We start from the raw sequence: 27,873 nt of genomic DNA on the forward strand, positions 1-27,873 counted from the left end.
ACGCCTTAAATAAAAAAGGGGCCCTTAAGTCACAGTCTCGCTCAAGCATCAAATTTTCTTGAGACTGGGTCCTCGCTCTGGAACAAGAAAGGTCGACCTCCCCTTCCCAAGACTCAACCTCACCATCCTCGTGAACCAAAACGGCTCATCCGAATCTTAACGTGCACAAAGGCTGTGGACAACACATCGCTTCCACTCCGAACCTTATCGCCGTTCTTCTTTTGAGCCTCGCCGAGAATCAAATCACGCACCCGCGCTCGACGGGACCTCAAAAGAATTGACGCTACCACTCTCCAAACGGGATCTATCGTCTTTTGTGCATCGCCGCAAATAGAAAACTCAGTACACCATTGATTGACTCGAGGACGTCGAGCTGTGACATCTTGAGATCGAGCCACACGCCTGCGCATTAGTCCGGAGATCCGCCTCTCCACTCAAGCACTCAGCACCGCGTCGATCACGCCTCCTGCGACTCTTCCCTGAAAAAGAAAGAAAATTCGGACTCCAGATGGGATAATATTTGATCGCCTTTCTCCTCTTTTCTTAACGCTTATCTTCCTCGGAGTGGTGCATCTTCTAGCGCAGCACATTCTGTAGATACCTTTCTCACATCATGTTCCGCAATCGGTGGGTCTCCTACCATTCTTCACTTCCCGCCACCGCCGGAGATGGCTTGTTCTGAATCGGTTACCGCGATATTCCTCGTCTCCGGCGTGGAATTGGGCGCGGGACAAAGCCGTCACGATTCACAACCGCCAACGTCAAATCAGTGGCTAACAGACTCTTTTCTCACCTCTAGCAATAACACGCAGAAGCCGGATGATGAGTTCATCAGCCGCTTCCAAAGCACGTTCGCCGATATTGTGCCCCGACGGGCCAGCCAAACCAATGCATCGCACGGCAACTTCCCTCTCGGGCCAGGAGATCCCATGGTCTCGGACAGGTACGCAGCCCAGTGTTATGCCAGTCCGAGGCTCGAAACTGATCCAGCAAACTACGACGCCAGACCGATGGAGCACCATCAGATGAAAATGGAAGAACACGAGCTTAAATTCCCCAGCGAGAGAACACCGCGCAATTTGCACGATCTGAACTACACCCCATCGTGGATCGATCCTACCTCGATGAATATAATGTCCTTAGCCGGACAACACCCCGGGTTCTTCACTCCCAACTCGGGTGGCATGGGCGCCATCTTTCATAGCCAAGCAGGGGATCTCCACACGCCGACCGCGGGATTGAACATGATCACCCCCCTCTCCCTCTCCCACTCGATGCCCATGAACCACAACCACGGACCTCCCACAATAAATCACTTTAACCAGCAATACCTCGCTCAGCATGTGCCCGAAATGCATCCGTATGTTCAGCAACAAACCTTTGCGCCCAGCGCGTTTATGCATCGAGATTCCTTTGAAGCAATGGACGAGTCCGTGGACAGCACGTCGATCCACAGCTTACCGATTGATCAAACCTCCATCATTTCCGCCTCGACGGATTTTTCCGGTGCATTAAACGTTAGCTACGCAGATGGTGAAAAGTAGGTTTCTCTCTCTCTCTCTCACTCTCTCTCTCCTTTTTATTACCCCATTTCCCCAATACCGTATTTCACCGTTCTAACAAGAATTCCTCCTGTGACAGGTTCCGCTTCAATGTGTCTCTACGAGCCCCCACCGCTATGGTGAAGCACCCGAGAGAAGTTCCCATCTCGTACTTGAACAAGGGCCAAGCATATAACCTGACAGTGATGGACTCTAATCCCCCGATGATGGGCTCGGAACCTCTTCAATACCGAACTTACGTGCGAGTCTCATTTGAGGAAGAAGAGCAGCGTTCGAAGCCTGCCGCCTGCTGGCAACTTTGGAAAGAGGGTCGCGGTATGAGCGAGTCGCACCAACGCGGAGGAAAATTGTTGGCGGTGGAGTACGTCGATCCGCATCAAGGAGGGGATGAGCACAAACACCGCCAGATCTCGGTTGAACACACATCATTCGACGGATTCTGCGTGACCTGGACTGCCAACCCCACCACCGGAACACCCGACTGCTCAATTCCAGTCCGCTTCAACTTCTTGTCTACGGACTTCAGTCATTCCAAGGGAGTCAAGGGCATTCCGGTGAGACTTTGCGCCAAGACCGAGCTCTTGACACCAACCGACGAATCCGACAGCCCCCGGGAGGCCGAAGTCTCCTACTGCAAAGTGAAACTTTTCCGTGACCACGGCGCGGAGCGCAAGCTATCTAATGATGTCGCTCACGTGAAGAAGACCATCGAGAAATTGAAGCAGCAGATTGCCCAAGCTGAGATGGGCGGAGGATTTGGCAAGCGCAAGCGCGGAAGCAATGCCACTGCCAATGTCAAGATGTCCGATCGCCCAAAGACCATGAAGCACAAGCGTACCTGGTCCATGAGCTCCCAGGACGGCCAGTCGGAGAAGCTTTCCCTCGAAGACGATCTGCAAGCGAAGTTGGTCATGCTGCAGGATATGTTCTCGTCAACTCGAACCATGAGTATCCTCGCACTTCGGGGCGACGAGGAAGACGACCCTGATTTGTTCCCGGTGCGACTGCCCACGGAGGGCGAAACGGTCAAGTTGGAGACCCTTAGTCGACAGAACACCGGTGCCTCGCAATCCATGGAGTCATTGATTCTATCTCCAACGAGCAGCAACATCTCTGTCAGCTCACCCCAAGTCCACGAGAGCAAGATGGCCACCTGGAAAGAGACCAAGACCCCGACCACAGTACCGCGCGTGACGAATGGTACCAACTCTATCTCCACCGGATTCATCGAGGCGGTCGACATTGACCCGACCTACCGTCCACCCGCGGAACGCCCGCCCAAGCCTAGTAAGTCTCATCCGCTCACCTTTCCAGATCTTGTTACCATCTTTTCACACCCAGCTAACCCACCACTTTCAGTTGCATGCTTCTATGTGCGCTTCTCCAGCAATGACGAGCAGCCAGACTACTATCGTGCAATTTATCTCTCTGAGCGTACGGTTCGGGATTTGATGAAGAAGATCTCCGAAAAGAATCACCTTGATCCGTCCAGGATTGTACGGATCTTGCACGTCAACCAGAACGGATTGAGAATCATGGTTGATGACGACGTTGTGCGGGAGTTGCCTGAGGGACAAGACATGATTGTCGACATTTCTGAATCTCCTGCTGCGGGCAATGGGGCCAGCAATTGGTCTCCTGATACCCCTGTGGAGATCAAATTGACATATTGAGGTTGCCTTCGGCTTCCATGCATCGTTATGAATTCCCAGTCACCTAGTCCTCTCCACTTTGGCTTCCTTCCCGCCGAGTGTTCCTCTGTCCCTCTTGTGCTCTCGGGCATCAAGAGATGAATTTTCTTCGATAACCTCCCTACCATTTGCATCTGTGTGTGCGACTCCTCTCCTCATGGCCCCCGAAATGCACCTCGTGTGCCTTAACTTTGGCACATACATTCTCATCATATGCCATTGTCCTACCCATTCAATCTTCCTGCACTTTGATCCTTCCGACGATTTTGGGCTTGATGGATTCTCATCCTTTACAGGTAATTGTCTAGGGAGGTAATACACGAGCCCCCGACCAACGATACCCTGTCGCGATATTGCTGCCATATATTTTCATTCCTTGAATTTGCGGTACATCTCATTCTTTTTTTCTCTCATCTTGAAGGTGTTGGCGTTTTTATATTCCTTGTCATTTGACGCCTGTGCTTCCCGCCGAAGTGCCTTGATCCTTCTCCTGGTGGGCGTCGTGGGAGGTTAACCATGCACGTGGACCTGGTCGATGTTCTTGACACAAATTGTATCATAACATCTTTCCCTGACCGTGTCCGCTTCCTTTCGCTACGTTCTTGTTCGATTGATTCCCGCTCGATGCACGATGGTGATACCCTGTTCCAAATGTCTTTTTTGTTGAAATTTTGGTAAATCGCCACTACAAATATCCACTTGCGTGGCTCTTTTGCAACTCTGTTTTCAAGTATTCACGGTATCTCTTGGGTTCAGCGAATGCGTGTTCTTTCTTATTTTTATCTCAATTTTGACATCTGACGCTTGGTTCATATTCCACGTTTCGCATGGTGCTTGTTCTCTCCTCTCCACATTGCTGGGACGAATCTCTTGCTGGGGCGCATATAAACGGTTTGTGAACCTCTTGTTGTTTCTTTTTAACCTCGATAATCTACACAATCTTGATACTCGAAATGGTGAAATGAAGATGTGAGGATGAAGCCAGTACATCGATCTTGGAAATACCCTTCTAGAACAAGCTCGGCTGAATTAGACAATCAATTTCCGGCGGACCACGTCTTTTTGCGATCTAGACCCTGGCTTTTTTACGGTCTTGGTTCCGTCTCGGACACAAGCGACAGAAGACTCAAAAGGCCCTTGACGGAATTCTACCGTTACTCCCGTCCCATTCTAGTGTCCACCTTTGTATCCGGTCCCAGCAACCGGGGTTGAAGCAAGGCTGCAGGATGGTAGTTGTAAATGAGGAGAGGTCCACTGGGAGGACCAAGCAGCCAGACCGTAAAAACAGACTGGATCAATCTGCGTCCTTGGGCTCTCCGAGAATGAGCAAAGAAAGTTTATTCGCACGGTGGGTTCCATCATCTTCGACGGCAATCTAGGTCCGACATGCTTATTTGGCTTTTGGGGATTTCCTTTCGTCCAGAAGGGGGGTTGGGATCCCAAGGTCGCGGTAGCCTCGGAAAGCTGAATGGGGAATCTGATGCAGTGGTAGTGGATGTGCGACTGTTTGTGGATGACCATGTACGTGGAAAGGTTCAACCCGGTACAGCGAATATGTATGAGTGATACGGTCTGTACAATAACTCTGTATAATGTACTGTACTGTACGACCATACATGGAGGCTTGGAGATATGCACACTTGTACAGCGGGACGCCCTCATGCATGTGGGATTAGGGATCACTTTGTGGCTTCGGCACCCGCTCTGGTCCATTGTTGACATCCTTCCCAAAAGGGCTAGATGAACCGTCGATGCGTCTTACATGATTGGTCGGATGCTGGGACCGACCAAATGCTTGGCATCAGAGGAACCGATCTCCGTCCCGGAAAATTGTTCATGCGTGCAGAACGCCAATTGAAGCCCGATCCCTCTCTTCTCCCTCTCGCTCGCTGTCTGTGTCTGGGACTCCGTGTTCAGTGGTCCACTGTCTAGTGTCTCTTACCTAGATTGGATATCAAGCTCTCCCCCATCTTGACGAAGGGATGGCGTTTCCTTCATTCGCCTGTTTCTCGCTGGGATACTCTGCTTAGCACCGACCTCGTTGCGCCTTGTCTTCTTTCGGTCATGGCGGACAGATCATGTGCTCTCGTGCAATGAGATCCCCATCTCTGGACGATGAATTCGGCCGACTCCCGTGTCGCTCTGTTGCACGTTCAAAGTTTATTTCCATCGACAGTCTCTCTTCCATGCTCGTGGGTCTCCGGCGTACCAGCGAACAATCTCACAGCACAAGTGAAAGCGTTTCAACCTTGCTTCCCGGACAGGCAGTTGCCCGTTCAGCACTCGGGTCGATTCCCGTTGACCCAGCTCAGCAAAATGTCGGAGGTAGACCGTAGTTTGATTTCCTTCCAGGCTCTGAGACGGCGATTGAAACGCCAATTGGCGTAATAAGAGTGTTCAGACTCCACAGAGTCCGGACTTTTACTTATTCTGGGGGTACAGGTCTGTCCGTCTTGGGGTAGAATTCCAATGCTTTTTCTGCACCTCGGCTTGATCAGTAAACTTCCATGATACTCTGCAATTGTTACCTTATTACTACTCGCTCAAAATGAGTCCTTGGCTCGTGGCGCCTTCATCATTTCGGGGATTTTTTCATCCAGCCCTTGCTTGAGGGATAGATCTCGCTTTAGAAAGAAGACACTTTCCCTGTAGATCGTACGTGCATGCCGTGGTCGGAGTCTGTCAGATTGTCAACATGCACGGTCTGCGCGTTGCTTCACAGACCCTACCTAACATGCAGAGGGGGTACCTTACTGCCCAGGTTACTACCTAGTACCTACCGCATGACTGGATCTTTTGGACCCCCGTCTTGGTCGGGTGCAGTCGCCTCTGTACGAATTCTTTGCCGCATCCGATATCATATTCAAGGTGGTGCAACAGCACAGGTGTTTTTCACCTCGTTGGTGTATGTCTCGCAATTATGCCTGTGTTTGGCTGTTTATCGAGGGACTCGATTTAAATTTTCCTTTCTTTGATTTCAGAGAGCCCGTGGATGTAAACAGCTAAACATATGTTTATATGGTATATGCCATATGTCAGGTCACGGCCGTACGGTTGACTGTCTGTGCTGAACCCAGCCTCCACCCCGAGGCAAGTCTACCCGCGACGCCGCGCACGCTCAGGCTCCAACTTGAAGGTGAACGGTACCAAGTCATCAAACTCCCTTAAGTCCGGGCTTCTGTCCAGACTCCAGAGTCACGAGCCTCGCCCGAGACACCGCATTACTTGGGGACCCACCTCCGTCTGGAACCCGCCCCATCAACCTGTCTGCAGTCTGCAGTCTGCAGTCTGCACATGACGTCCATGACATCATGATCTGAAACTTATTCCCTTCCAAGCACTAGAGTCTGTGCCTTTGCTACCTTTGACAACATGCCATCGCCTCTATATTCGTAGCTCTCGTCGTTGGGTACGTCCCCGAGCGTTGTACCGAGCATATAGAGCAAATCCTTGACATATACTGCACCGCTACACCGGTATCCATCGCTAGGCCGTATCAGAAACGCCCCAATGATCTAGAACCTTCGCCCATCTCTCTCGTACCTGCCGATCAAGGCCACTGCGTCCATCGCATGCGGTCCCCTTTGAACCTAGTTTCCTGGACGGCCAAGGGCCCTGACTCGCTTAGCCAATGAGGCTGGCCCTTGGAACTGGATACCATTGAGGGAGAGGGAAATAATTGATGATCATATCATCAATATTGAAGGGGTACCGTCCATACAGTCCGCGAGTTTGAATATTACTTCCACCCCCCCACACCGTATCCTCTGGATCTGAGAATTTCATGCGTGATGTTCAGCAACGGGAAGAAACTCCAGTAGTCGAGCTTACACTGACGTACTCTGTCTGTACGGGGGGTAAGAATTCCGTCCTCATGCGATCGAAGTGAATCGCACATTTCCACCCTTCCCGCTAGTTTGGTGGACCCATTGCGATACTTGAGCCTCTTCCGGACAGTCTCCCGGCCACAACCCACTCCCACGTTTGACCTGTATGCTTCACATGTCATACGAGTGAGAGTATCTCCCCACCCCTTCTTCATCCCTTTTTTGAGACGTCAATTAAGTTACGGCGAAGCTGAGCTTCGGAAGAGAAGCCAGCAAATCCAACCCCCGCCCCATTCCCGTTCCACCTCAACATGGATGACATCACCGTCTTGTACTTGGGGCATGCGGTGGGTCCCTCGTTACACGACCTAATGGGCTATGGGGAGGGGAGGGGAAAAGGGAGGCTTACGGACCTGGATTGAGCGTGGAGTCCACTCATCAATAGGAGCTCCACTCCCCACCGCCCATCCTCCATGCCTTGTTTGGGGTAGGAACGTCTAGAGTCCCTGAAACAGTGGAAAGCCATGTAATTTCCATCCGCGAGCATTCCAGGCTCCAGCTGTTTTCCTTACTTACCATACATCCTGTAATGTCAGCCTCCCGGTCACAGATGATCATGCCCATGGTATGATGGTACACCTGAACAGATCGTATCTGTATACCTAATACGCCAAGGAAAAGCCATGTACCCCGCTTTTGTCTTTTTCGGGGACCTGATTCTGCTCCACACCGCCAGATCTGTTCACACGGGACGAGCCGCGACTGAGATAAGCCAATGATGCCTGTCTGGCCAGGTAGGCTGCACGTCGTTTGCTCTGTGTTTTCTGTATTGCCGTTTTGGCACCTCATCAGGGCCAGGCGGTATACTGGTAGTCTGGTACAGTTATAACAGTGTGACGGTGACTACATTATGCCCATACTGTAAGACTTCCTAACGCGGTAAGGTCACCAAGCCGTTTAGCTAAGGTGGTGCTGGGCGCAGGAGTTATATCCAGAGCTAGGTAGAATACCTAGTTAATGGTCGGAGACTCTGTGTGGTGTATGAGTCTATGAGTCTATATATTATATAACTACATTATACACTACACAATAAGCGTGCGTGCCAGCGTGGTAGGCACGTAAAGTACATTCCCTAAGTGGTTCTGGGCCAGGACTCTAGTAGACCTCCAAGTCATCCCCTCCGTACACAATTGCCCATCGCCCTCGCTCTCGTACTTACTCTCCGAGCTTTCCCAATCTCTTGGCGGGGAAATAATCTCCCACGCACAGCAGCCTCTAGCTCTATCTCGCTTTATTGTACAGCTTCGCTACGCTTCATCACACTGTCTCACTTGGGAATCTCCACCTCCAGACAATCCTAGAGCTGCCATCCAGCCTCCTCAGAGCATGCTAGCGTCTAGAGTATGGACACTGGACAGAAGAGCGACCGTGCATCCATGTCTTCGTAATCCATTCTTGCCATTGGCGACGAACGGATAGCACGACACGGACCCTGGACAACTTTGCGGGATTTGATTTTGGCATGTTTACCAGGTTTTCGACTTCCGGACGACAAGTACAAAGTGTTTGGATGAGCAGACGGCGGTGAGATGGATCACGGTCCACTTCCAAAAACGAAGGAAGAAAAAAATGGCCCGTCGACTGGACCTTCCATCTAATCTCCCCCCCCCCCCCCCCCCTCCTAACTCAATGATGAATTTGGAGTATAAAAGCAAAGGAAGATGGAATGCAGGAAGGCGAAAAAAAAAACAAAATCCAGAAAAGAGTTTTTATCTTTTCGGGATTGAATCACAAGTACCAACGATTTCAGCTAAAAACAGATGCATCTGGCCTACGACCATGTTTCTAAAGACTAGCGGGCCTGCATAAGCGATTAGGTTGTCTTTTCCGTGCGTTCCGGACCCTCTTGGTAAAAGTCTCTGCTTCTTCCATCGGAGTTTTCTTACGGAGAATTTCTTTTTGATAATATGTTTGTCCTCGTCGCCTATGAAGCGAGAAATCTATTGATAGGGCTGGTTTTTCTGCGCTATCGTTGCCGTGATGAAAAAGCCCTATGTCCTTATCCCATCCCGAAGTTTAGGGATTTCCTTTCGACCTGGGTTCAATCTTCTCAACAGCTACCATAGTTGCCGTGTAGGACTAATGTAGGGCGCGTGACAAGTACATGTGGTTATGCCACCAGAATGTATCTCGGTATACAGTTGCTGACGCATAGAGGGACATCTCATCCATCTCCCAATGGTTTGAAAGGGAAAGAAAGGGTAAAATCGCGAATGGTAGGGTTACTCCTCCCCCTTGCAGTTGGGAACCGGATACACTAGGATCATCAGATCTGATCTCTTGAATCATGCAGCTCCAGTAAGCTGGTGATCTGACATGGGTGGCTGGGACTTCTGGGGATCCTGACTGCGGTAAACCCATAGCTTCGGGACCGTAGACTCCTTCATTTGGGTCGTATGAAGCTCTTGGCTTAGACATGGCTGAACGCCCCCTCCAGGACAGCCTCGTGGAAGTACCTTCTGGATCGACAGGTTTAGATCCGGATTCGGTTGAATTCGGTAATAATTGTCCGACCGGGCAGAGGGAAGAACTCTCTTCCGAGCCGTGTCCATGTTGGGCCCTGGTGTGTCGAGAGTTCTGCCTCAGGAATCCCCGCATGTAACGGTGTTCTTGACAGATGATATTGCATCAGTCAAGAGACGAGGGACATTGGCAGACAGATATCATGAGGTTCTTATATTAGTGTATGGCCATAATTTTGTACGAAGGATGAGGGCTCACAATTGCCGTATGTACCGGAGTAAATAGAAAACGCCTTGATGAGCCGACGCTCGTGCTCAGGTTTCTTTGTATCAAGCCCTTCATTCTGTAGCTGTGAGCGTCTCAATATAGGTACCTAGAGTATTTCTTACTTCCAGAATGTCTGGATATCCATAAAACAACCGTCATCTTCGAATAGATACTAGAATAACGGCTGAGTTTAACCTATGAATTCCCGTGCAAGGACAACAAATGTCATCTTCTGTGTGAACTTCGATTGCCGCGACTGGCATCTATGTACAGGCAACTTTTCAGACCAATTCACTGACTTGATGTCATAGCTCTGTCGGCTGAATGAGGGTCTCCTATCACTGATCCTTATACACTGAGGTACTCAGTTGTGTTCATGGCCCAAGTCAACGCATCCAAAAGTCACTGGGGCTGAGTCTCTTGGGTGACATTCGCTTGTTCCTCATGGAATCACAACTCGAGTTGGTCCCACTCATCAACGAGCCCTTGATCTTTTTTTATACACCAGAAAGAATCTAACGAAGCTCTGGGTAACTCTGCAAAAGTAGCAAGGCCAAATCATGGAGGAGATAGGGAAGACTTAAAAAGCAAGAGAAGGACAAGACAAATCATCATTGTGATAGTGACGCGGTACGGATGTTTGCTTCGCTCCTTCTTCTCGCTTCTCTACCGGGCTATCAGGTTGTTCTCCTGCCGATTTACTAATCCCTCCTGTCAGGTCGCCAAAGCCTGTGAGCTGTTCCACCTTCCCTTCTCATCAGTCATTCACGGTCTTACGAATCATTTATATACCGTTCTCTTTCAGCTAGAATCGAAACAGTGCTGGCTACTGCCAAGTTAATGACCGTTTCATGACTTACTACGCTCAGTCAGTATCATTTGCACATCCAGACTCTAAAAAAGTGTCCTATATCTTAGGTATGGGCTACGTAAATTATTTATAGTATCCAGGTTACATACTAGCACCTTAGCTAGGTATGAGCCTGGCATGAAAACGGCTCCTATCTAACGAGTGCTGTCTTTCATGTCTAAACAATATCAAATCCAGGTAAATTCTGACGTGCCCATAAACCAGCTAGAGCATTTGAAATCGAGCAAGAGAAGACCGATGAGCATTACTGCGCCTTCATCACAGTCGTTCCTGATTCCAGATATCCAAAGCTCATCCAGTCAATTGGAACTCATGGTGCATGGTACCACTCGTCAACCTGAATTGAAAATCACACAAGCTCTCTCGGTTCATTTTGTCCCCTGAACTGTGTTCCCTGGGATGTAACATCAGTGTATCCTCATCTCATCTACCCTTGCTATATACGGAAATCTTGCTCAATACTCGATGCACCCACCCGAAAATGAAAATGACTGAAGGCAAATGTCTCAGTTCGGTCAGTTTCGTCAGTGCCTCGGCCTCTGTCGCCCTGTTTCCCAGGTTTGCTCGAACATGACGCCCTGGGAATAGGATCGCTCCTGCCTCACCAAGCTGCCAACATGTCAAGCAATCCCGTGACTTTGATCCTCGATACACTCAAAGGTCCGGGGTCATCCTCTCCAGCTTTGCCTCTTCTTCCTTCATAAATCATTCCCCCCTCGCATTTCTCATCACAAACACACTCGTTTCATCAATTTCAATATCTACGCTCGTTCAAGTACCTGAGCCATTCTTCAAAATGTTCCCTTTGACTGCTCAACTAGTAGTTCTCAGTTTTATGCTGGCAGTTGCGGAGTTCTTCTATGAAAATGGTGAACATCCGCGTGAGACACGGTATCGAAGGTCATATGTGCCCGCTGACGTGGTCCATCCCAGGTGTTGACGCCTTTGCCCAAATCGCACATGCAGCTGCCAATGACCCTGACAGTAAGTTCGCATTGGTCGCCTGCTGCTGATATTGCCCGTTTCATTGACAATCAGCCCTTAGTGGAGCGTATTGCTACCCTGGGAATTGGACTAGCCATTCGTGAAATTTGGGGTAGGTCATGACCAGCATCACCTCAAGTTAGCAATCCTCCCAAGCGTCTACTGACATCTCCCCAGGAGTTGAAGATGCATACTTTGGCCTTTCTGGATCTCCTACTACCGCAAAAGAGGTCACCAGTGTCATCGTTTCGGTCGATCCAACCGTTTCCACCACTAAGATATCAGCTGCTCCCACCGAAACTTCCAGCGAGACCTCGACTAATACTTCAGCCACCGTTACTCAAGTCACATCCTCCGTGGAATCTGCTCAAACTTCCCATGGCTCCTCTACCGAGGTCGTGGTGACTCGTGTCACCTTTACCACTGAGTCCAGGGGCACATCCAAAGTCTTCATCACCGAGACATTGACTGAAACAGAACCTTGCAGTGAGGGGGCCACGAGTACTCCGAATGACTCTATTGCGACCTCCACTTCAACCTCGGCCCCTGTTAGAGAGACACTTACGAAGATTGAAACTGAGACTTTGCCATGCTCGTCTCAATGTGCTTCTACCCATACGATTGTGGATTCCACCACTACGGAGGCGCTGAAGACAGGCACTGCTCCGGTTTCAACATCAAGCCCTTTTATCGCCGTTTCTCCAGTCGGAACTGAAACTCTGGTGAAGGCAGGTTCTTGTGAGGACTCAGACCTGTGTACTTCCAAGAAGACGACCTCCATCAAGGTCACGTCTTCCTTGACTCTGGTACATACAGCTATTGGCACACAGACATCTTCCGGCGCAGGCTTCTTGCTCACTTCTGGACCCGCGTCCTCAAAAGGGTCAGTGGAAAGCCCCCAGACTGGCACACACACTGCTACCGCTAGTTCAAACCACCCTGGTGTTGGCGAACATCAGCCTTCCAGTGCCAGCTCTGCAACTGTCGTGCCTCCTACACCCAACAAGGCGGGCGTCACTTCGACTAGCACGGCTGCTTTCAACGCTGGCAACGAGCTCGAAATGTCGAATGAGCTCAAAAATCTCATCCTGGTGGTGCTTGCAGGCTTTGACATGCTGCTGTGAGATATTCAGTCCACATGTCACCATTTCTGCGTAGGCTTGTCATCTGAGCTTTTCTAAAGAGGTCATTTGACCTGCCACGAATCGAATTGGGATTTCTCTTTTAACAGATTAGTATTGACTTTGTATTTCTGACCGGATTGAGATGCAATATTCCTCCAAATGGGGTATCTCGATAATACGGTTGGTGTTATGACGCTGTAGTTCTAGCCTGCGCTGTTAAAATCAAAACAATTACAGCCAGAGGGCAAATACTTCGCGTAGTCACTCTCGTACAGTCCTGGAAAAATGTCGCTACTCCGCCAACGCTCATCCAGCTATAGTAGTATTGTTCTTCTACTCGTAGGAAATATACAAGGCAAAATATTCTCGTCTGCATTGTGCAGATATGGTCATTAGAATATGCTATGTACTTTTCATCAATGATAAATGTGCCTTGCCACTATGACTCCGCCGGGGCGACATCAGCAGCAGCAGCAGCAGCAGCAGCAGCCTGTTTGGCAGCAAATCGCTCGCGTGCCAATTCCAACTTGGACTTGGGCCGTTCTCCACTCCCTCCAGTGGTGGCCGGGTCTTGTTCAATACCCTTGGCCCGAGCTTTCCACTCGCCACGACGACGCTTGTAGAGATCCATCGACCAGTTGCGCCAAACCGCGCGGCCGAGGAAGGAGTCACGGAGAGTCATTTCGTGCTCCGCGAGTTCCTGAGCCAATCGTTCCTTGACAAAGTAGACATCTTTGGAGGCGGGCCAAAGGGCGTCAACCACGTGTGACCCAGAGTTATCCTGCGCCAGCTCCGCGAGGTGACCCTGGAAGCGAGGGATGAATTGTCGTCGGAACTGAAGTGTGGAGGTTGGGAGAGTCAAGGCTTGTTGTAGAACACGGGATGAGGTCGCCTCCTTGGCAAGCTGGACGATTGTTTCGGGGGACTGCGCTAGAAGACTGGAATAGACGAGATCACTGAGTGGGCCCGGGGCTGTGAGCATCACTTGCGTCAACAGTGACCCGTGCAATTTCTCTGCAGCAGAAACGGACGACCCGGGGCCTGATTGTTGATTCTGGCGTTGCTTGTGAGAATCTCCATCGGCATCGTGCATTTCCTCATCTTCAAATGATCGTGTGCCGGCGTCGGAAGCCGAGTCGAGTCGAAGCATTTGTCCAAGGCGGACTGTTGGATCGGCGTCATATGCGTTTTGAAGCGCCTTGGCAAAAGGTATAGTATCGACGTTACGAACCAAGCAACGCTCAATCAGCACCTTAGGAACGATCAAGCGGGAGCGTTCGATAAGTCCGGGAACCTCTGGGATGATCAGCTCCATGGCATTTTGCAGGTCGTCTTTGCCAAGTCGCTCTAGTGTTCGTAGGACCACGTATCCGGCAGTGCTGTTGCGAGAAAGGGATCCGATTCGATCACGGATATTGTTCTTGTACAGGTTCTTGAAGACCTTGCCCGGCGTGTATCGGACCATGGTTTCCACCAGCCGAGAGCCCACGGGATCGTATAGCAGACCACGAATGAAGGTTGCACTATCTGTGCCTTCCTCGAAAGACTCATCCGGAACTAATCGGCGGAGGATGGATTTGGGATCTTTGGCGCTGGACTTGCCAAAGTGGGAGAGTTCCAAGAAGAGAAGGACCTGAAGAACAGGGTTTCCAATGGGTTGCGTCGCCAAAGCCCTCAAGTAAGTGTCATCCACTCCAGCAACCATCTCGCTCATCATTTTCTTGAGAGCGGACTCGAAAGATTCGGGGACGCCACGCTTCTGAGTGGGCGCTTGATCTTTATCCTCTTGCGCGCCAGCGGCCGGCAGACCCAACCTTTCCTTCTTGCGACTTGCAACCACGGAATCTTTAGACGTAACGTCGACCGGCTCTCCAGCGAGTACCAGCAACAAGACGCGAATCGTATGCGAGGCAAATCGCTCCGTCAGAAGATAGCCCCAGTTCTCTTTCAATTCCTCAATCACGCGCAGGAACATGTCTGCAAGCGACAGGTCCGACTCCTCTCCCTCCTCGCCGCCCTCTGATTTCTTCGCACGAGATTTCGACGTCTTCTGCATGACTGCAGGTGCAGCGTGGATGAATAGTGTTTCGCAGCAGTGGCTCGCAAATCGATGCTGTACAAGATGAAGGAAATGACCGAGGAATTTTCCAAAAATGCGTCGAATCTGTCGAGCGTCTGACATGGAGATCAACTTTTCCATCAGTCTCGAGCAGCCCTGACTACACGCAATCTTCAATTCCTTGCCATTGGCTTCCTGATATACACTCTCTATGAATATATTGCGCTCCTCGGCGTCGTGGAACTGGTTGGCTTCGAGCATTTCGTTTGCACGAGAGAAATACTCGGCCTCATCGCTGTCCAGCAATCCGTAAAACGGTGTATCGCCATTTCCTTCGTCTCCGTTCTCAAATGCTTCTTGTTGTTCGGCTTGATCATCGTCGAAGGGAATATAATCCGCACCCTCTGTGAACGCAGGCTCGATGGTGTCGTCGGCATCGTTCGAAGGTTTCATGCGTTTTGCGGAGGGGGCTTCGATGGTGTCGTCGTACTCGCGCTTTGAGTCTTCTTTCTGGGCTTTCTGCTCGGCCCGACGGCCTCTCTTTTGCTTTTCACGAGGCATGGTGAATATTGAGATTGATGGGTGAACCAATGTCGGAGCGTCGCAATCATGCGCTGGGAATTTTTTTGGATAAGCAGTGGTCCAAGCGTCACCGCGGCGAATGTTTGCATGATTTGCAGCGCCTCTTCCGGCCGTCGGCAACGAAAACGAGGGATCTACACCTCTACCACACGAAGTTTGACGTCGCTGCATGGACACATTCTACTGAAAGACTAGAAGACTTACCCAGTACTAGCCTATCAAACGAGTAAAAATAGCTCGCCAGAGCTATTGCCTGAATCACTGTATGAATGAATGTACAATACGTTCGCCCCTGGCTGCTCTTGTCTGCCGCCGTAACAGCCGTTCAGCGCCTTCGCAGACCCAAGTATAGAACGCATCGCTATTCTAATCACTTCATGCCTACAGCATATTATCCTCTAATCTCACCAAGCCACGTGAAACCTGTAGAAGGTATCATCATAACTGTGTCCTGGTTGTCTCTGTATGTCTCCGAGCTATTTGACTCTTATCTCTGTGTTGATTACAGCCCAAGGATTTCCAACAAACCTTTATCCCGCAAATGAAGCTCCTTATCCAATTCCATCCACACGGCAGATCTTGCTTCTGCGTCATAACAAATCGGTCGTGCTGGCGCATCCCAGATGCGATTGATGTATCTACCGCCCCCTCGTCCACTAGGCGCACCTACACCCTGCGTGTCTGGGTGTGGTCCACACTCCGGTGAAGTAGCCGCATAAGTGATCGCCAAGCTACCCTGCTGCGGGGTGATGGCAAAGAAGCGTAAAAGTAGTTTCAATACTCGAGTGGGCAGATCGGTGGCTGTTGTCACTGGCACCCAAATACTCGAACCCACAAACCCCGGATTCACTCCGTTCACGGTGACGTGCTTGTATTCGGAGTGTCGCAGAAGCCGGGACTGTAGCTCGGTGACCCAGGTCTGATAGTAGAGCTTGTTGTCTTGATAGTCATTGCCTCTTTTCCAAGGTCCACCTTGAAAATGGTCTAGATCAAACAGACCGAGGTGGTGGATACAAGATGTCGTGCAAACAATTCGAGGCTCTGCACTTCGAGCCAACGATGGGAGCAAACGGAGGGTTATTAGCACCTGAGATAGTAGATTTACCTGCCATCAAATTATTAGAATGGCTCACTGTGATAGAAAGGGCACAATGTACCACAACGCACTGCGGAGCATCAAGACATACCTGGTGAGCCATTTGGAAGCCATCTTTGGTCATGATGTCCTGGGCTGGAGGCGCAAGTCCAGCATTGTTGCAAAGGACATCCAGAGGCCGGTCGCATCCTAACCACCGCGCGCAGAACTTCTCCACGCTGTCAAAATCTGCTAAATCAACCTGCCACCACTCGATTGAGGCTGAATGGCCGTGTGCTTGAGAAATCTGCTGGCACTCTTCAACCGCGGCTGTGGGATGAATTTCCCATGAAGGCGGTTCTCGACAGGCTAGAATGATGTGGGCTCCCATCGCGGCCATGGACTTTGCGGCCTCTAAGCCGATTCCATTGTTGGATCCGGTGACGATGATCCATTTGCCGGTCAGATCGGCGCCCGGAACGTGTTTCTCTGTGAGAAAGGTGCTATTCACACCTCGAAAGGCTTGGATGAAATCATAGATGCGTGGCCAAGACGGCGCGATCATTGCGATACCAGCGTATGACCTGGTCAGAAGCACTTTAGGTTTTGTTGGGTTTCGTAGGGATGGGCGAGACAATGGGTAAGCTGATGGAGCCCTCAGGGGCTGTGTGTCTGAGTCGGGGTATCCGATCCAAGTTGGTACCAGACCCATTCTGGAAGTCCCGGGTCAATGGATCAGCTACATACAAGAGTACGTCAGCTTATCCATAGAGTCGATTTAACACCCGACGGAACCTCGTGGCTCGTTGACGCCGACTCCAAAAATAGCAAAGACGAGCCCAGGCAGATGCTGATTGCGGGTTGTTGGTTGTTGGACGGAAGAGCCTTCCGTGTCAAGATCCGTTAATCACTAACCTCTCGTTTAATATCTGCGTGCTGCTAAGCAAGCTTCTCATAGCATATCAACGATCAGGTCACGTCTGACTACCTACCGGCTTCAAAACATGGACCAGGAAATTCACGGTGCTCACTAGACTAGGAATCTATTCGGTGGACACTCATTAATGCATCCGAAGGATCGGGAATACATCGCCAAGTGGTGGTCGTAGAGCACAAGAAGCACAGGGAATCCGATGAAGGAGAAGTGGGAGAGGCATTAATGGAGCACTAGCTCAATAAAAATACAGGGACGGGCTCATTCTTCGTCCGTTTTGTTTCTCATCGCGACTTTATTCCGTCAAACTGTCGCGGCATAGATGGCAGTTACGTGGCGACCACATTCGACTCTTTGCTCCATCTTGACAGATCGCTTATCTACCTTACCCTTGTGCTGCGGCATGATCTGTAGGCGTGCATCGGGTTCGTCCTTCTTTGAAACCTCTGATGGTGCCTTGATATAGCTTGGTCGGGAGAAGTTTACCCGCTTTCCCGTACCCAGCTGGAAATGCTCGTTGCCTCCCCAGAAGAGCACGTCGTAGCCAAAGTCACGCGACTTATCAAGAGATTCGGTTGTTTTGGTCGTGATGGCACTCTTGTTGTCCATGACAGCAGCGACATGTGTCGTCCCCACGGAGATGTCGCGAAGACGGATAGGTGTCAATTGCTTCTTGACTTCATCGTATTCTGCAAGTCCGCTCAGATCCTTCACCTTGGCGGGTGAATCCTGGAGATGAACCCACCGGCCTGTACCCAATTGACCCCAAATGCCTTTGCCACAGGACCATGTATCAGCAGTGACGTGGCCCAGATCTCGAACCAATTTAGGATTCTCCTCGGGGCCCAGGACGCGCTGGGCATCAACTGTGAAAAAGCTGCCAGCACCACCAGCAGCAATATTGGTCGCCTGCACGGCATACAATCCTCGGCGATAAAGCTTTTGCAGGGAAAGAGCGAAGGGGGTGTCTCTGAAAGTTTGTTCTGAGTCATAGTCGACGCCAAGTTGACCAAACGAGTTGTCACCCCAGGCAAAGACGCGGCCGTCCTTGGTCAGCGCAAGCGAGTGGTAGTCGCCAGCGCTGATCTTGGATACTGGAGAGCCCACAAGAGCAGTGACCTCATGGCACAGGTCTACAGGGCCCTTGGGACGGGTCGACCATGTCAACCCAGGCACACCGAGCTGGCCGTGGGAAGGGTAATGTTCAGTTGACGCGGCAGCAGTAAAGACGCGGCCAGAGCTTGTTAGAAGAACCACGTGCTCCTGGCCTGCCGAGATAGAGGTCACCTTCTCACCAAAGCCCAGCGTCGGCTTCAAGGTGCGATAACTCAGAGGTGACTGAGTGGTCCAAAAAGGTATCCAGGAGCCCTCTTGTGTCTTAGGCCCAGTCTGCTGCTCCTCCTTGGCAATTGGCAATGAATAAACCGTGCCATCCGACGACAGAGCAACAACCCGGTTCTCGGACAAGGCGAGAGACTTGAGATCCTTGCCAACCAAAGTCTTCGTTGGCTTGAATTCCTTCTCAGAGAAGCCCTTGCCCCACTGTACCAGATCGCCATTTTCCGTGATCGCAGCACCAGCTTTCTCACCAGCTTTCAGATCGCGGAGCACCTGGCCATTGAAGTACTTGAGCCGACGGGGTGTTTTCACATTGGTGTCTTTGGAACCTGGATCCACCACTTTGTAGACATTAGAGCCACACATGTAGACTCCGGGGCTCCTCAAGCTTCGCTTTTCCTGGACGAGCTGTTCTTGCGAGTCTTGGAGGTTGATCATCTGCTTCTCTGCAGCAGCCTTGATCTCATGAGGTACATCCTCAAAGTCTCCTTTCATGAAGGAATATCCAATATAGACTGCAGCTCCGGCGACTGCCGCGCCTAGGCCACGCACGACCATATTCGGAGCCCCATTGGGCTGTTGCGCATTCTGGCTAGCAAGCCCACGCCGGGATGTTCGAAGGGGAACACGGACAGCAGAGACCGATGGGCGAATGATCGAACGCATGGAAGGGGTCGCAGAGCCCCATACCCGTGTAGCCATCATTGAATATTCGAAAGTTTTGCGGCCCTGGCGATGCAAAAACTATGCACTTTCTGGGGAAGAAGATCGGGGTAGCTCATCTTCATTGCGTCAGTATCGGGCGGGATCCCGAGGCAGAATAAGCTCCGGCGGGTTGCTGATTGTGATATGGCCTCGGATCACCGCCGAACGTCTTGGTGAGTATATACTTCTGCCTGCTTGCGACGCACAAAAGGATTATCGCCAAATGATCTCATGAAGGTCACTTGCCTCAGGGCCTCTTTCTACTTTTGATATGTCGTCAGCAAAGACGCGAGCACGTCGCCAGACAGCACCCTCAGGGCCCCCGCGGAAGGTTGCTGTGAGGGACTCCCAGCCGCATCTTGATGGTCTGTCCGAGCAACCTGAGGAGAAAGACGACAAGCCAACCATTCCTCAATGGCAAAATGAGCTTGAATTCTCAGAATGGTACAGTAAGGTGAAAGGAGATCTGGTAGAAGAGAGCTACGAGCAATACCAGTAAGTTCCATTATGTGCGAGAATCATGAGGAAAAGGAGGAGATCCCCCATCAACCGCTGTTGCTAATCATGCTTCTTCTCAAACTTCAGAAATTGTCTAGATGACTTGCAACAGTCGCGCGAGCATATCGACGATATATTAGTCAACACTCTAGTCTTACTCGACTCTCTTACACATCTTGCCAAGGAGTTCAACGCCGTCGAGTCGCAGACGTCCAATTTCGAAAAACAATGCGAAGGCTTGCTGACTGCTCAAGAGCGGGATACAAAGCTTGCGAATGGAATACAAACCAATCTTCATTACTATGAATTCCTAGATCCGGCTTCGAGAAGACTCAATGCCCCGGGCGCTGGCAACACAGTACGAGATGAGGATTTCTCCGACATGTTACGGCGCTTGGACGTCTGTTTGGATTACATGGAAACACACGTAAGTGAATTAAAGCCTTGGATGCGCTCCCATTGAGAAAACATGAACTGAAAGACCTGGCAGCCGGAGCAAAAAGAGGCCGAGGTCTATCGCGCGAGGTACCGCTTGCTTCTGACTCGAGCTCTCACCCTGATTCGAGGTAACTTTGTCTCATCTCTGCGCGAAATCTATTCAAATGTCTCGAAGAAAATCGCAGATCAATCTTTGAATGAGGCTGCCCTATCTGCCTTACTTTATGCAAAATTCAGGGTTGGCGCGCCGGAGCTCAAGCAGATCGGTGTGGAAATTCAAAAGAGAGCAGTGCCCCCCTTAAACTCCGAGCAGAACAATGAGGCAGAATATCAGAGCTTGATGAACGAACTGCACAGCAATTATGCAGCAACGCGAGTACGACTCGTTGTGCCTCTTGCTCGTAAGAAGCTCAATGAGATCTCACAGACACCCAGCTCTTCAAAGGACTTGGTCGCTTTTGCCCGCGCGAGCATCAGTTATATCCGCGGCTTATGTTTGGACGAGTATGACTTGTGGGGGGAGTGGTTCCATGGTCAGACCGGCCTGTACGACTTCCTTGAAACAATCTGCGAGCCGCTCTACGATCATCTTCGCCCACGAATCATCCACGAAACCGACATGGGTACTTTGTGTCAACTGTGCACTCTCCTGCAAACACGGTATTTCCTCGATCCCGAAGAAGAAATGGAGCAAGGCGAGGCGAACCAGCTCGACTTCTCTGTTCTCATTCAGCCGGCTCTTCAAGATATTCAGACACGGCTTGTGTTCCGAGCTCAGGCCGTGCTGCGCGATGAAATTGAGCGCTACAAACCCCGACCTGAGGACATTGACTATCCCATGCGCAGCAAACAGGTGTCATTAAGCGTGACCGATACGCAGATCTCGGACACAAAGGATATGCTGGTAAGGACCATGCTTGAAACCAAGGCGTCCGTTGAAGGAGGCAGTGAGCGTGCGGCAGCTCAAGATCAAGACGAGAAATGGGACTTTGAGACCCAGACCGCGCTCAAGGGCTGGTACCCCACACTGCGAAGGGCAATATGGCTCTTGAGTCGAATTTATCGGCTAGTCAATGTACATCTTCCTTTCAAAACCCAGCTACATCTATCGCGACCACTCGCTGACCCGCAAAAAACTAGTCTACCGTTTTCGACGATCTCGCCCATCAGATTGTGCACCAAACCACCTTATCGCTTCAAAGTGCCAGCACACTCATTGCGAACAAATCGTCTCCTGCCGACGGCCAACTGTTCCTGATGAGTCATCTTCTCATTCTAAAACAGCAAATTGTCGCCTTTGACATTGAGTTTGTGGCTCCAGAGGTCTCGCTCGATTTCTCAGGCGTGACAAATACCTTCTGGGAGCTTCGCGAGAGAGGCGGGCTTTTCAATCCACGTAATCTGATGCGCCTCGTTGGACACGGGCTCATTCCTCGCGTAGTCGAGAATATGCTCGATGCCAAACTGGAATTAGACGGCCAATTGCGAACCGTGATCAACGACTTCATCAATGCCTTTGCAGCTCGTATGACAGCATCCCTGCCGACAAAATTCGTCGATACGCGCAATCTGCAACACGGAGAGCTTGTTTATCCGACCTGTCGCACCATTGAGAAGGAAGTGCCTGCCCTTCGAAAAATACTCAACGCGTATATTGACGACACACGGATGAAGGAAACCCTTGTAGGCGCGGTTCAAGATCGTACGATTCAGATTTACGAGGACTTCTTCGACAAATTCATCACATCCGGGAAAGGAAAGGACCAGAGCCAAGCCGCATGGGAAGTTGACACGTTCGCTTCGTGGTGCGAGAACATCTTCAAAGTTGGTGTTGCTGGTCTTCAGTCTGAGCGCGAAAACGATTTTGTGGATGATGATGATGATGATGGCGTCTCGAAGGGAAGCTCTTAGCATTTCCCTTTGGTGGCCTTTCCCTTGAGCATATTCGAATTATTTCAAGATACCAATTGCATGCGTCATTTGACAAGAAGTAACCATTTACCGCAGAGTAAAAGGTATAATTGTTCAATCACCAGCGTCTTGTTTGGAACGAAAGTTTCGCTCGCTTATGATTTATGCAGAAGATTGCACAATGTAGCAAAATGTATTTGTTTTGGTGAAGAAGCATAGGTATGCATAGTAAACGAACGCTCCGCTATAAACCGCCTGGCCTCGCTTGACAAAATGCACAAAAGAATAGTAACATGAGCAAGGTTTTTGCGAAAGTGGCGGGCAAAGGTCTCGTATGTGTACAGGATTGGAGTGAATGCACTTGAAAACATCGAAATTTATGAGCTCATGACCCAAGGTGGGAAGCCACTCATAGCACATGTCGAATTTTCGCATAAAGTTCCGTGTCAAGGAAATTGTAGCTTGGATCCGGTTCGCAGAAGGGATGACGAGTGAGCAGGGTCCCGGCAGTGGGACGCTCGGAAGAATTTCTGTGTCAGGAAGATGGTCAGTAATGGGTCCTAGAGGGCCACGCAACGTGACTCTGGGCGGTCTAACTCACACAGTGAAACAGTCGTACATGAAAGCAAGCGCTGCGGGACTGATGCTCATGGAAACGTCGTCTGGAATAGGTGGGGCCTGGTTGAGACTGCCAAGCTTGAAGATGGCCCCAATAGCTTCTTCTTTGCTCCAAGGTCGGCGACCAGCAAACATCTCCAAGACGACACAGCCAAGTGACCAGATATCAACCTTGGCGCTGTAACCTTGACCCTGTGATTGAATGACTTCAGGTGCCATCCAGAAGACCGAGCCTTGCATGGAATTGGAAGAATCATTTCCATAAATGTCATCGGTCTTCTTGGATATACCAAAATCGGAGATTTTGCAGGTTCCATCCAGATCAAGCAAGATGTTGTCGGCCTTCAGATCACGATGCAAAATTCCCATGTCATGAAGATAGGCGAGACCATCGAGAGTCTGCCGTGTCAAGGATTTCACTACACTTTCTTCGAATTTGCCATGCTTGCGTAGACAACTTCCCACAGACCCACCAGAGATGTACTCAAGGTAGATAGAGATGGACGTCTCTCCCCGCTCACAACCGAGATACTGCACAATATTTGGGTGCTCGAGATGTTGCATCGTGTCAATCTCTTGGTCTAAGGCAGCCACCATCTCCTTGATGCGGTCTCGATCGGTGCCTGCTAACCTCGCATTGATCTCCACCTGCTTTACGGCCAAAACCTCACCATTGTCTGCATTCATGCCCAGGTAAACTCGACCATAGGTACCCTTTCCGATGAGCTGACCGCGAATAATGCGAAAGGTAGGCTGGCGTTGCGGGACAGTCCCACTTGTCTCTGGAGAGGTAGGCGCGTTTTGAGGAATGGGGTCAAGTTGACGAAGTCTCTTACCGGGTTTGGGGCTAATTTGCATGATCTTAGCGCCAAACATCTTGGTGCTCTTTCGTCGTAACAAGTTGCCGGACTGCTGAGGGCCAGCAGAGCTGACGCTCTTAGTTCGGTGCGCGGCACCTCTGGCCACTTCACGAATTGATTTCTTTCGTGATAAGCCACCGCTGCGGTCCAGATTTCGCCTGGCCACGATAGATCCGCCTTGTGAACCCGGTGGAGGACGCATGGTCGACGCATCCGATGACATGTTGTTCATGTCCGTGGCAGACTGTGACATCGGCAACGAAGGATCCTGTCTGGCTCTAATGGTTGCGCTGGCGTCTGGATCTCCCTTTGCCGCATTAGGCGAAGGTGGCTCCTCGAGATAAGGAGCATCGAGATCGACATTCGGGAAGAAGCTGTCAAGGTTATCGATGACACCCTCGACAGCAGGTCTGCTAGCCCAAACATCGCCATTGACAAACGAGTCCCTGCGATTGGGCTCATCATCATCCGACGAATCTGATCCATAGAACGTGCCGGAGAACTTCCTTGGCTGGGCGGAAAATTCACCTCCTTTCCTTTCTCCGCTGACTGGCGTGGCAAAGCCCTTCCCTGAGGATGTGTTAGGTGAGATGAAGCTCACAACTCGACGCGGCTTGGCATTATCAGTATCCAAGCTCAATGAGGGTTTTCGTCTTTTCTCAAGTTCCGGTGCAGGTTTCGGGGCTCCGCCCTTGATGGCCGAATTGCGAAAAGCCCGTCGTCAGAAGAGTTGTCGTCGTCTGCTTCTTCGACTGGTTGCTGTGGAGTTTTGAAGAACGACACCTCGGATTCCTCGAAGTCAAATTCTGGGCCGAATGATTTTCGGGACTGCGCGGTGGGCTTCTCCGAAGTTGTATTTTGAGGGGAAGTTTCATTTGGTGTAGAGCGAGAGGCGAATGGAGGAACAGTGTCCAGGCTGTACTCGCCACCGAAAGCAGTTACATTGCTGCCTGAATCTGGAGGGAAAAAAAGCTTAGCAGTAGTTCAGACTTCCCCTCAGAAAGCAATGTGAAACAAGACTCTAACTTACCTAGCGTCGTTCTGCTTGACCCAGTTGCGATGGAGCCAACAGTGCTCGTCCGATCAGAATCAGAGCTCACGCTGTCCTGACTGTGCAACGACGAATTGGGGGGATTGGAACTGAGGGTGATGGAGTACCGATAGCGCCCGAGATTCGCCCGACGGTTGCCAGCACCGCCCCAAGACCGTGCGATTGCCCTGTAGCTTGCGTCTGTTGACGGTGGCGTTCTCCTCGCTCGCCTGGCACTTTTCTCAACGAGTTGACTTTGGTGAGTGTGTTCGACTCATTGGGTGCCACAGGAGGTTTTCGCAAAGGAACCAAAGTTTCGGATTTCTCGACCTTCTTTTCCTCGTATGGAGACAGCCGTGGAGAATCAAAGTCAATAACACCTTCACGCCGATACCCTGTGTCTCCATATGTGTCCTTCCGTGTTTGTTGCGAAGTTGGCGGAGGCAAACGAGAAATGCGGTTTTCCTTCTGTTTGCGTTCGACCTCCCGCATGTGCGCCTCATGACGGGCGAGCAAATCCATCTTGTCAGGATCTTGAATCAAGCCAGGGTCGGGAGATCCATCAGGGAGGGATTTCGCCGGCGTGGCTTTGAGGGTATTTTGCCGAGAGCCTAGCAAGTCACTATATGGCTTTCCTTGGGTTTTGGGGGATATCCTATTCAGCGCGGCTTCCTCCAAGGGCTTTCGATGGATCGAACCGTGGGCAGCCGTGGGAGACAGTGCTGGCTTTTCGGAAGGTATCGAAACTCCCAGGCCATCAAACCGCGGTGTTTGATTTGCTGAGTGAGAATTTAGCACACCCTTGACGAAGACCTTTAACGACCCATAAGCGTCCGATTTCGTTCTCCGGCTCACTGCCAAGATCGAGTCGCTCATGGGGTCCTCGTGCTCTGTCTGTCCAGGTTGAGTGAGGAATATCTGGGCACCGCTCCAGTCGGATATTCCTAGAGCATGACAGATTCCAGCCCGAAGCGTCTCCACGGAGTCCCAGTCGGTTATGTCAATCAAGCGGTAGTTGACACCGTCCATGGTACCAAACATCCATTTCTTGGTTTTGGTCGGAATGACTGAGGATGATCGCTCCCCTAAGGACATGTCACTCGAGTTGAATGCGGGCTGATAGGGAAGATAGCCGTTCGTTCGCGCCTCGGGGCTTGGCGGAGACTCCAAGTCTTCGGAAGAAGGATGGCTGGGCACATCGGTTTTGTGTCCTTTCTTTCTTGAGAACAGGTTCAAAATGCTCTTGCTGTGTTCGCGAGGAATTGAGGAAGAGAGCTCTGGGCCATGAGCTTTGCTTGGCTCCTGAGCCTGGTTTGAAGGGCGAGATACATCAGTACCTTGTCTGCGGCTTTCATAATATCTGCCCGTTGAGGCGGATCCCCGTGCAGCTCCAGGGGTCGATTCGGTACTGTTGACACGGGAATGCTCATACCGGAGCGGCAGATCCCCAGTAGAGGAAGAGGTGAGCCCAGAATATGAGGGGGACACATAATGCGCCGCTGGACTTCCACTCTTTGGACTGTCCTGTGCTCTCAACGACGCAGGCAGGGCGCCACTTTCACTCGAGACCGAGGGACTCTGTCGCCGATGGTCATTCACTGCGGCCAAAGCATTTCTGGAGTAATCAGAGCGAAGCCAACTGGGTGAGTCTCGTGACGGGGACTCGTGCGCTGGGCCATCGAAGCCAGACGGAATCGGAAGAGTCACAGAACGCATCTGAGGGATCTTTTGTTGCGAAGTGGCCGCACTTTGGATGGTTGCTAACTGTTCTGGAGTGATATCATTGATACCGCCCGTCGGTCCAGCCGAACGGGGTTCAGTCAACGGGGGCTCGAGTAGAAGCCAGTTCCATTTTCAACTGTTGCGGTAGCCCAACCAGGCGGGTCACCTCGCATCGGAGTCGAGATGGAGGAATCTGATTCGTTCTCGTGTATCTGGCGTATCAATTTGCGCATTCGCAACCCTTCTTCTCGCTCGCGTGTCGAATCCCAGCCAGTGCCGCTCCGAGCACATTCTTTTGCAAGTTGAGGATAGACGACTTTATGCATTTTCCCCAAATTTCCACGCCCTCCGGATGCAAGACCAAGCTCCAAGAAGTCAGCACCTTGCAACTCTAAGGCCTTGAATGTTTCTTGCCAATCCTTGGAGAACCCATTCCGAGCAAGCCAGAGCAGGACCCGATCAAGTGGCCACTGGATTGCAGCTTCACTTGGTGACATGCCTCCAAGAGAAGCTCCGCTTGTCTGGTGCCGATGAGTCGGCGATTTCGCAAGGTCGCCGTGTTGGGGACCTTGCGAAGGGTTATCATTGGTGACCAGCTCATGGATATTGTTGTGCAAGGTAAAGGGGGGTGTGAGCCGCGTACCCGGCGTCTGTGGATTGAACGGGCCATCCGGTCCCGGATGATATGTCTGACTACTGGTTTGGCGCTGTTGCGCATAGGGGTCGTAGGTTTGCCCACTGGGCTCAAAAAGAGGTGGGATTCCGACTCCAAGGGTGTCGTTGCCGGGTATATAAGTCGCCGATGTAAGCGGCTGGTTGTCGTGTGAAGTGACAAGAGACAAGGGCGCGGATGGGCGGTATGCGGCGATATGTTGATTCTGAGGCAGTGGTGGTGGCGGTGGTGGAAATCCACCAGGAAGGGGAGGTCTACCCCAACTTGGTGGTTTCTGCTGCTGCTGTGTTTGTTGCCAACCACCAGGTGTTCCGTATCCTGAAGCTAGCGGTGGACCTGGCGGCGGCCCTGGCGGCGGCGGAGGGACTCCAGTCTGTAGCTGCTGGTGAGGGTGTCGCGGCGGCGGCGGAGGCAGGTTCATAGGATGCTGGGGCGGGGGAGGGCCCGGGATGTATTGTCTTTGGCCATCCATGGTTGAAGTCGTATTGAGCGAACGCAGTCGCGCGTCTAGGGCGCAGCGGTACGCTGTTGCAAATCTCGAAGTCGCTGAGCACGCTTGGCGCAATCAATGCATGGCATGG

The 27,873-nt window shown here is 51.2% G+C and overlaps 8 protein-coding genes across 8 annotated transcripts; 3 read left to right on the plus strand and 5 right to left on the minus strand.

Annotated features, from left to right (window-relative positions):
• Window positions 1–668: 668 nt before the first annotated feature.
• On the plus strand, window positions 669–3,235 carry N7539_001847 (grainyhead-like protein; the record flags this gene model as incomplete). The annotated part of the gene is made up of 3 exons (XM_056931450.1): window positions 669–1,540; window positions 1,642–2,849; window positions 2,922–3,235. The coding sequence occupies 3 exons, from the start codon at window positions 669–671 to the stop codon at window positions 3,233–3,235; spliced, it is 2,394 nt and encodes a 797-aa protein (XP_056793481.1).
• Window positions 3,236–11,537: 8,302 nt separating this feature from the next.
• N7539_001848 (uncharacterized protein) lies at window positions 11,538–12,849 on the plus strand (the record flags this gene model as incomplete). The annotated part of the gene is made up of 4 exons (XM_056931451.1): window positions 11,538–11,622; window positions 11,675–11,725; window positions 11,787–11,837; window positions 11,903–12,849. The coding sequence occupies 4 exons, from the start codon at window positions 11,538–11,540 to the stop codon at window positions 12,847–12,849; spliced, it is 1,134 nt and encodes a 377-aa protein (XP_056793482.1).
• A 439-nt stretch (window positions 12,850–13,288) lies between these two features.
• On the minus strand, window positions 13,289–15,469 carry nop9 (RNA-binding RNA processing protein NOP9; the record flags this gene model as incomplete). The annotated part of the gene is made up of 1 exon (XM_056931452.1): window positions 13,289–15,469. One exon carries the CDS (start codon window positions 15,467–15,469, stop codon window positions 13,289–13,291), a length of 2,181 nt encoding a protein of 726 aa, XP_056793483.1.
• Window positions 15,470–15,992: 523 nt separating this feature from the next.
• On the minus strand, window positions 15,993–17,130 carry N7539_001850 (uncharacterized protein; the record flags this gene model as incomplete). The annotated part of the gene is made up of 2 exons (XM_056931453.1): window positions 15,993–16,595; window positions 16,678–17,130. The coding sequence occupies 2 exons, from the start codon at window positions 17,128–17,130 to the stop codon at window positions 15,993–15,995; spliced, it is 1,056 nt and encodes a 351-aa protein (XP_056793484.1).
• A 672-nt stretch (window positions 17,131–17,802) lies between these two features.
• N7539_001851 (RCC1 domain-containing protein) lies at window positions 17,803–19,539 on the minus strand (the record flags this gene model as incomplete). Its single annotated transcript, XM_056931454.1, has 1 exon — window positions 17,803–19,539. One exon carries the CDS (start codon window positions 19,537–19,539, stop codon window positions 17,803–17,805), a length of 1,737 nt encoding a protein of 578 aa, XP_056793485.1.
• A 274-nt stretch (window positions 19,540–19,813) lies between these two features.
• N7539_001852 (Golgi transport complex subunit COG3) lies at window positions 19,814–22,389 on the plus strand (the record flags this gene model as incomplete). The annotated part of the gene is made up of 4 exons (XM_056931455.1): window positions 19,814–20,037; window positions 20,128–20,467; window positions 20,531–21,553; window positions 21,619–22,389. The coding sequence occupies 4 exons, from the start codon at window positions 19,814–19,816 to the stop codon at window positions 22,387–22,389; spliced, it is 2,358 nt and encodes a 785-aa protein (XP_056793486.1).
• A 409-nt stretch (window positions 22,390–22,798) lies between these two features.
• Window positions 22,799–26,613, minus strand: bck1 (uncharacterized protein; the record flags this gene model as incomplete). The annotated part of the gene is made up of 4 exons (XM_056931456.1): window positions 22,799–22,919; window positions 22,991–24,558; window positions 24,651–24,823; window positions 25,026–26,613. 4 exons carry the CDS (start codon window positions 26,611–26,613, stop codon window positions 22,799–22,801), a joined length of 3,450 nt encoding a protein of 1,149 aa, XP_056793487.1.
• Window positions 26,614–26,717: 104 nt separating this feature from the next.
• On the minus strand, window positions 26,718–27,764 carry N7539_001854 (uncharacterized protein; the record flags this gene model as incomplete). Its single annotated transcript, XM_056931457.1, has 1 exon — window positions 26,718–27,764. The coding sequence occupies one exon, from the start codon at window positions 27,762–27,764 to the stop codon at window positions 26,718–26,720; it is 1,047 nt and encodes a 348-aa protein (XP_056793488.1).
• Window positions 27,765–27,873: the final 109 nt, after the last annotated feature.

The sequence above is a fragment of the Penicillium diatomitis genome, assembly GCF_028827545.1.
Source record: "Penicillium diatomitis strain IBT 30728 chromosome Unknown utg000002l_segment0_segment0, whole genome shotgun sequence".
Taxonomy (NCBI): domain Eukaryota; kingdom Fungi; phylum Ascomycota; class Eurotiomycetes; order Eurotiales; family Aspergillaceae; genus Penicillium; species Penicillium diatomitis.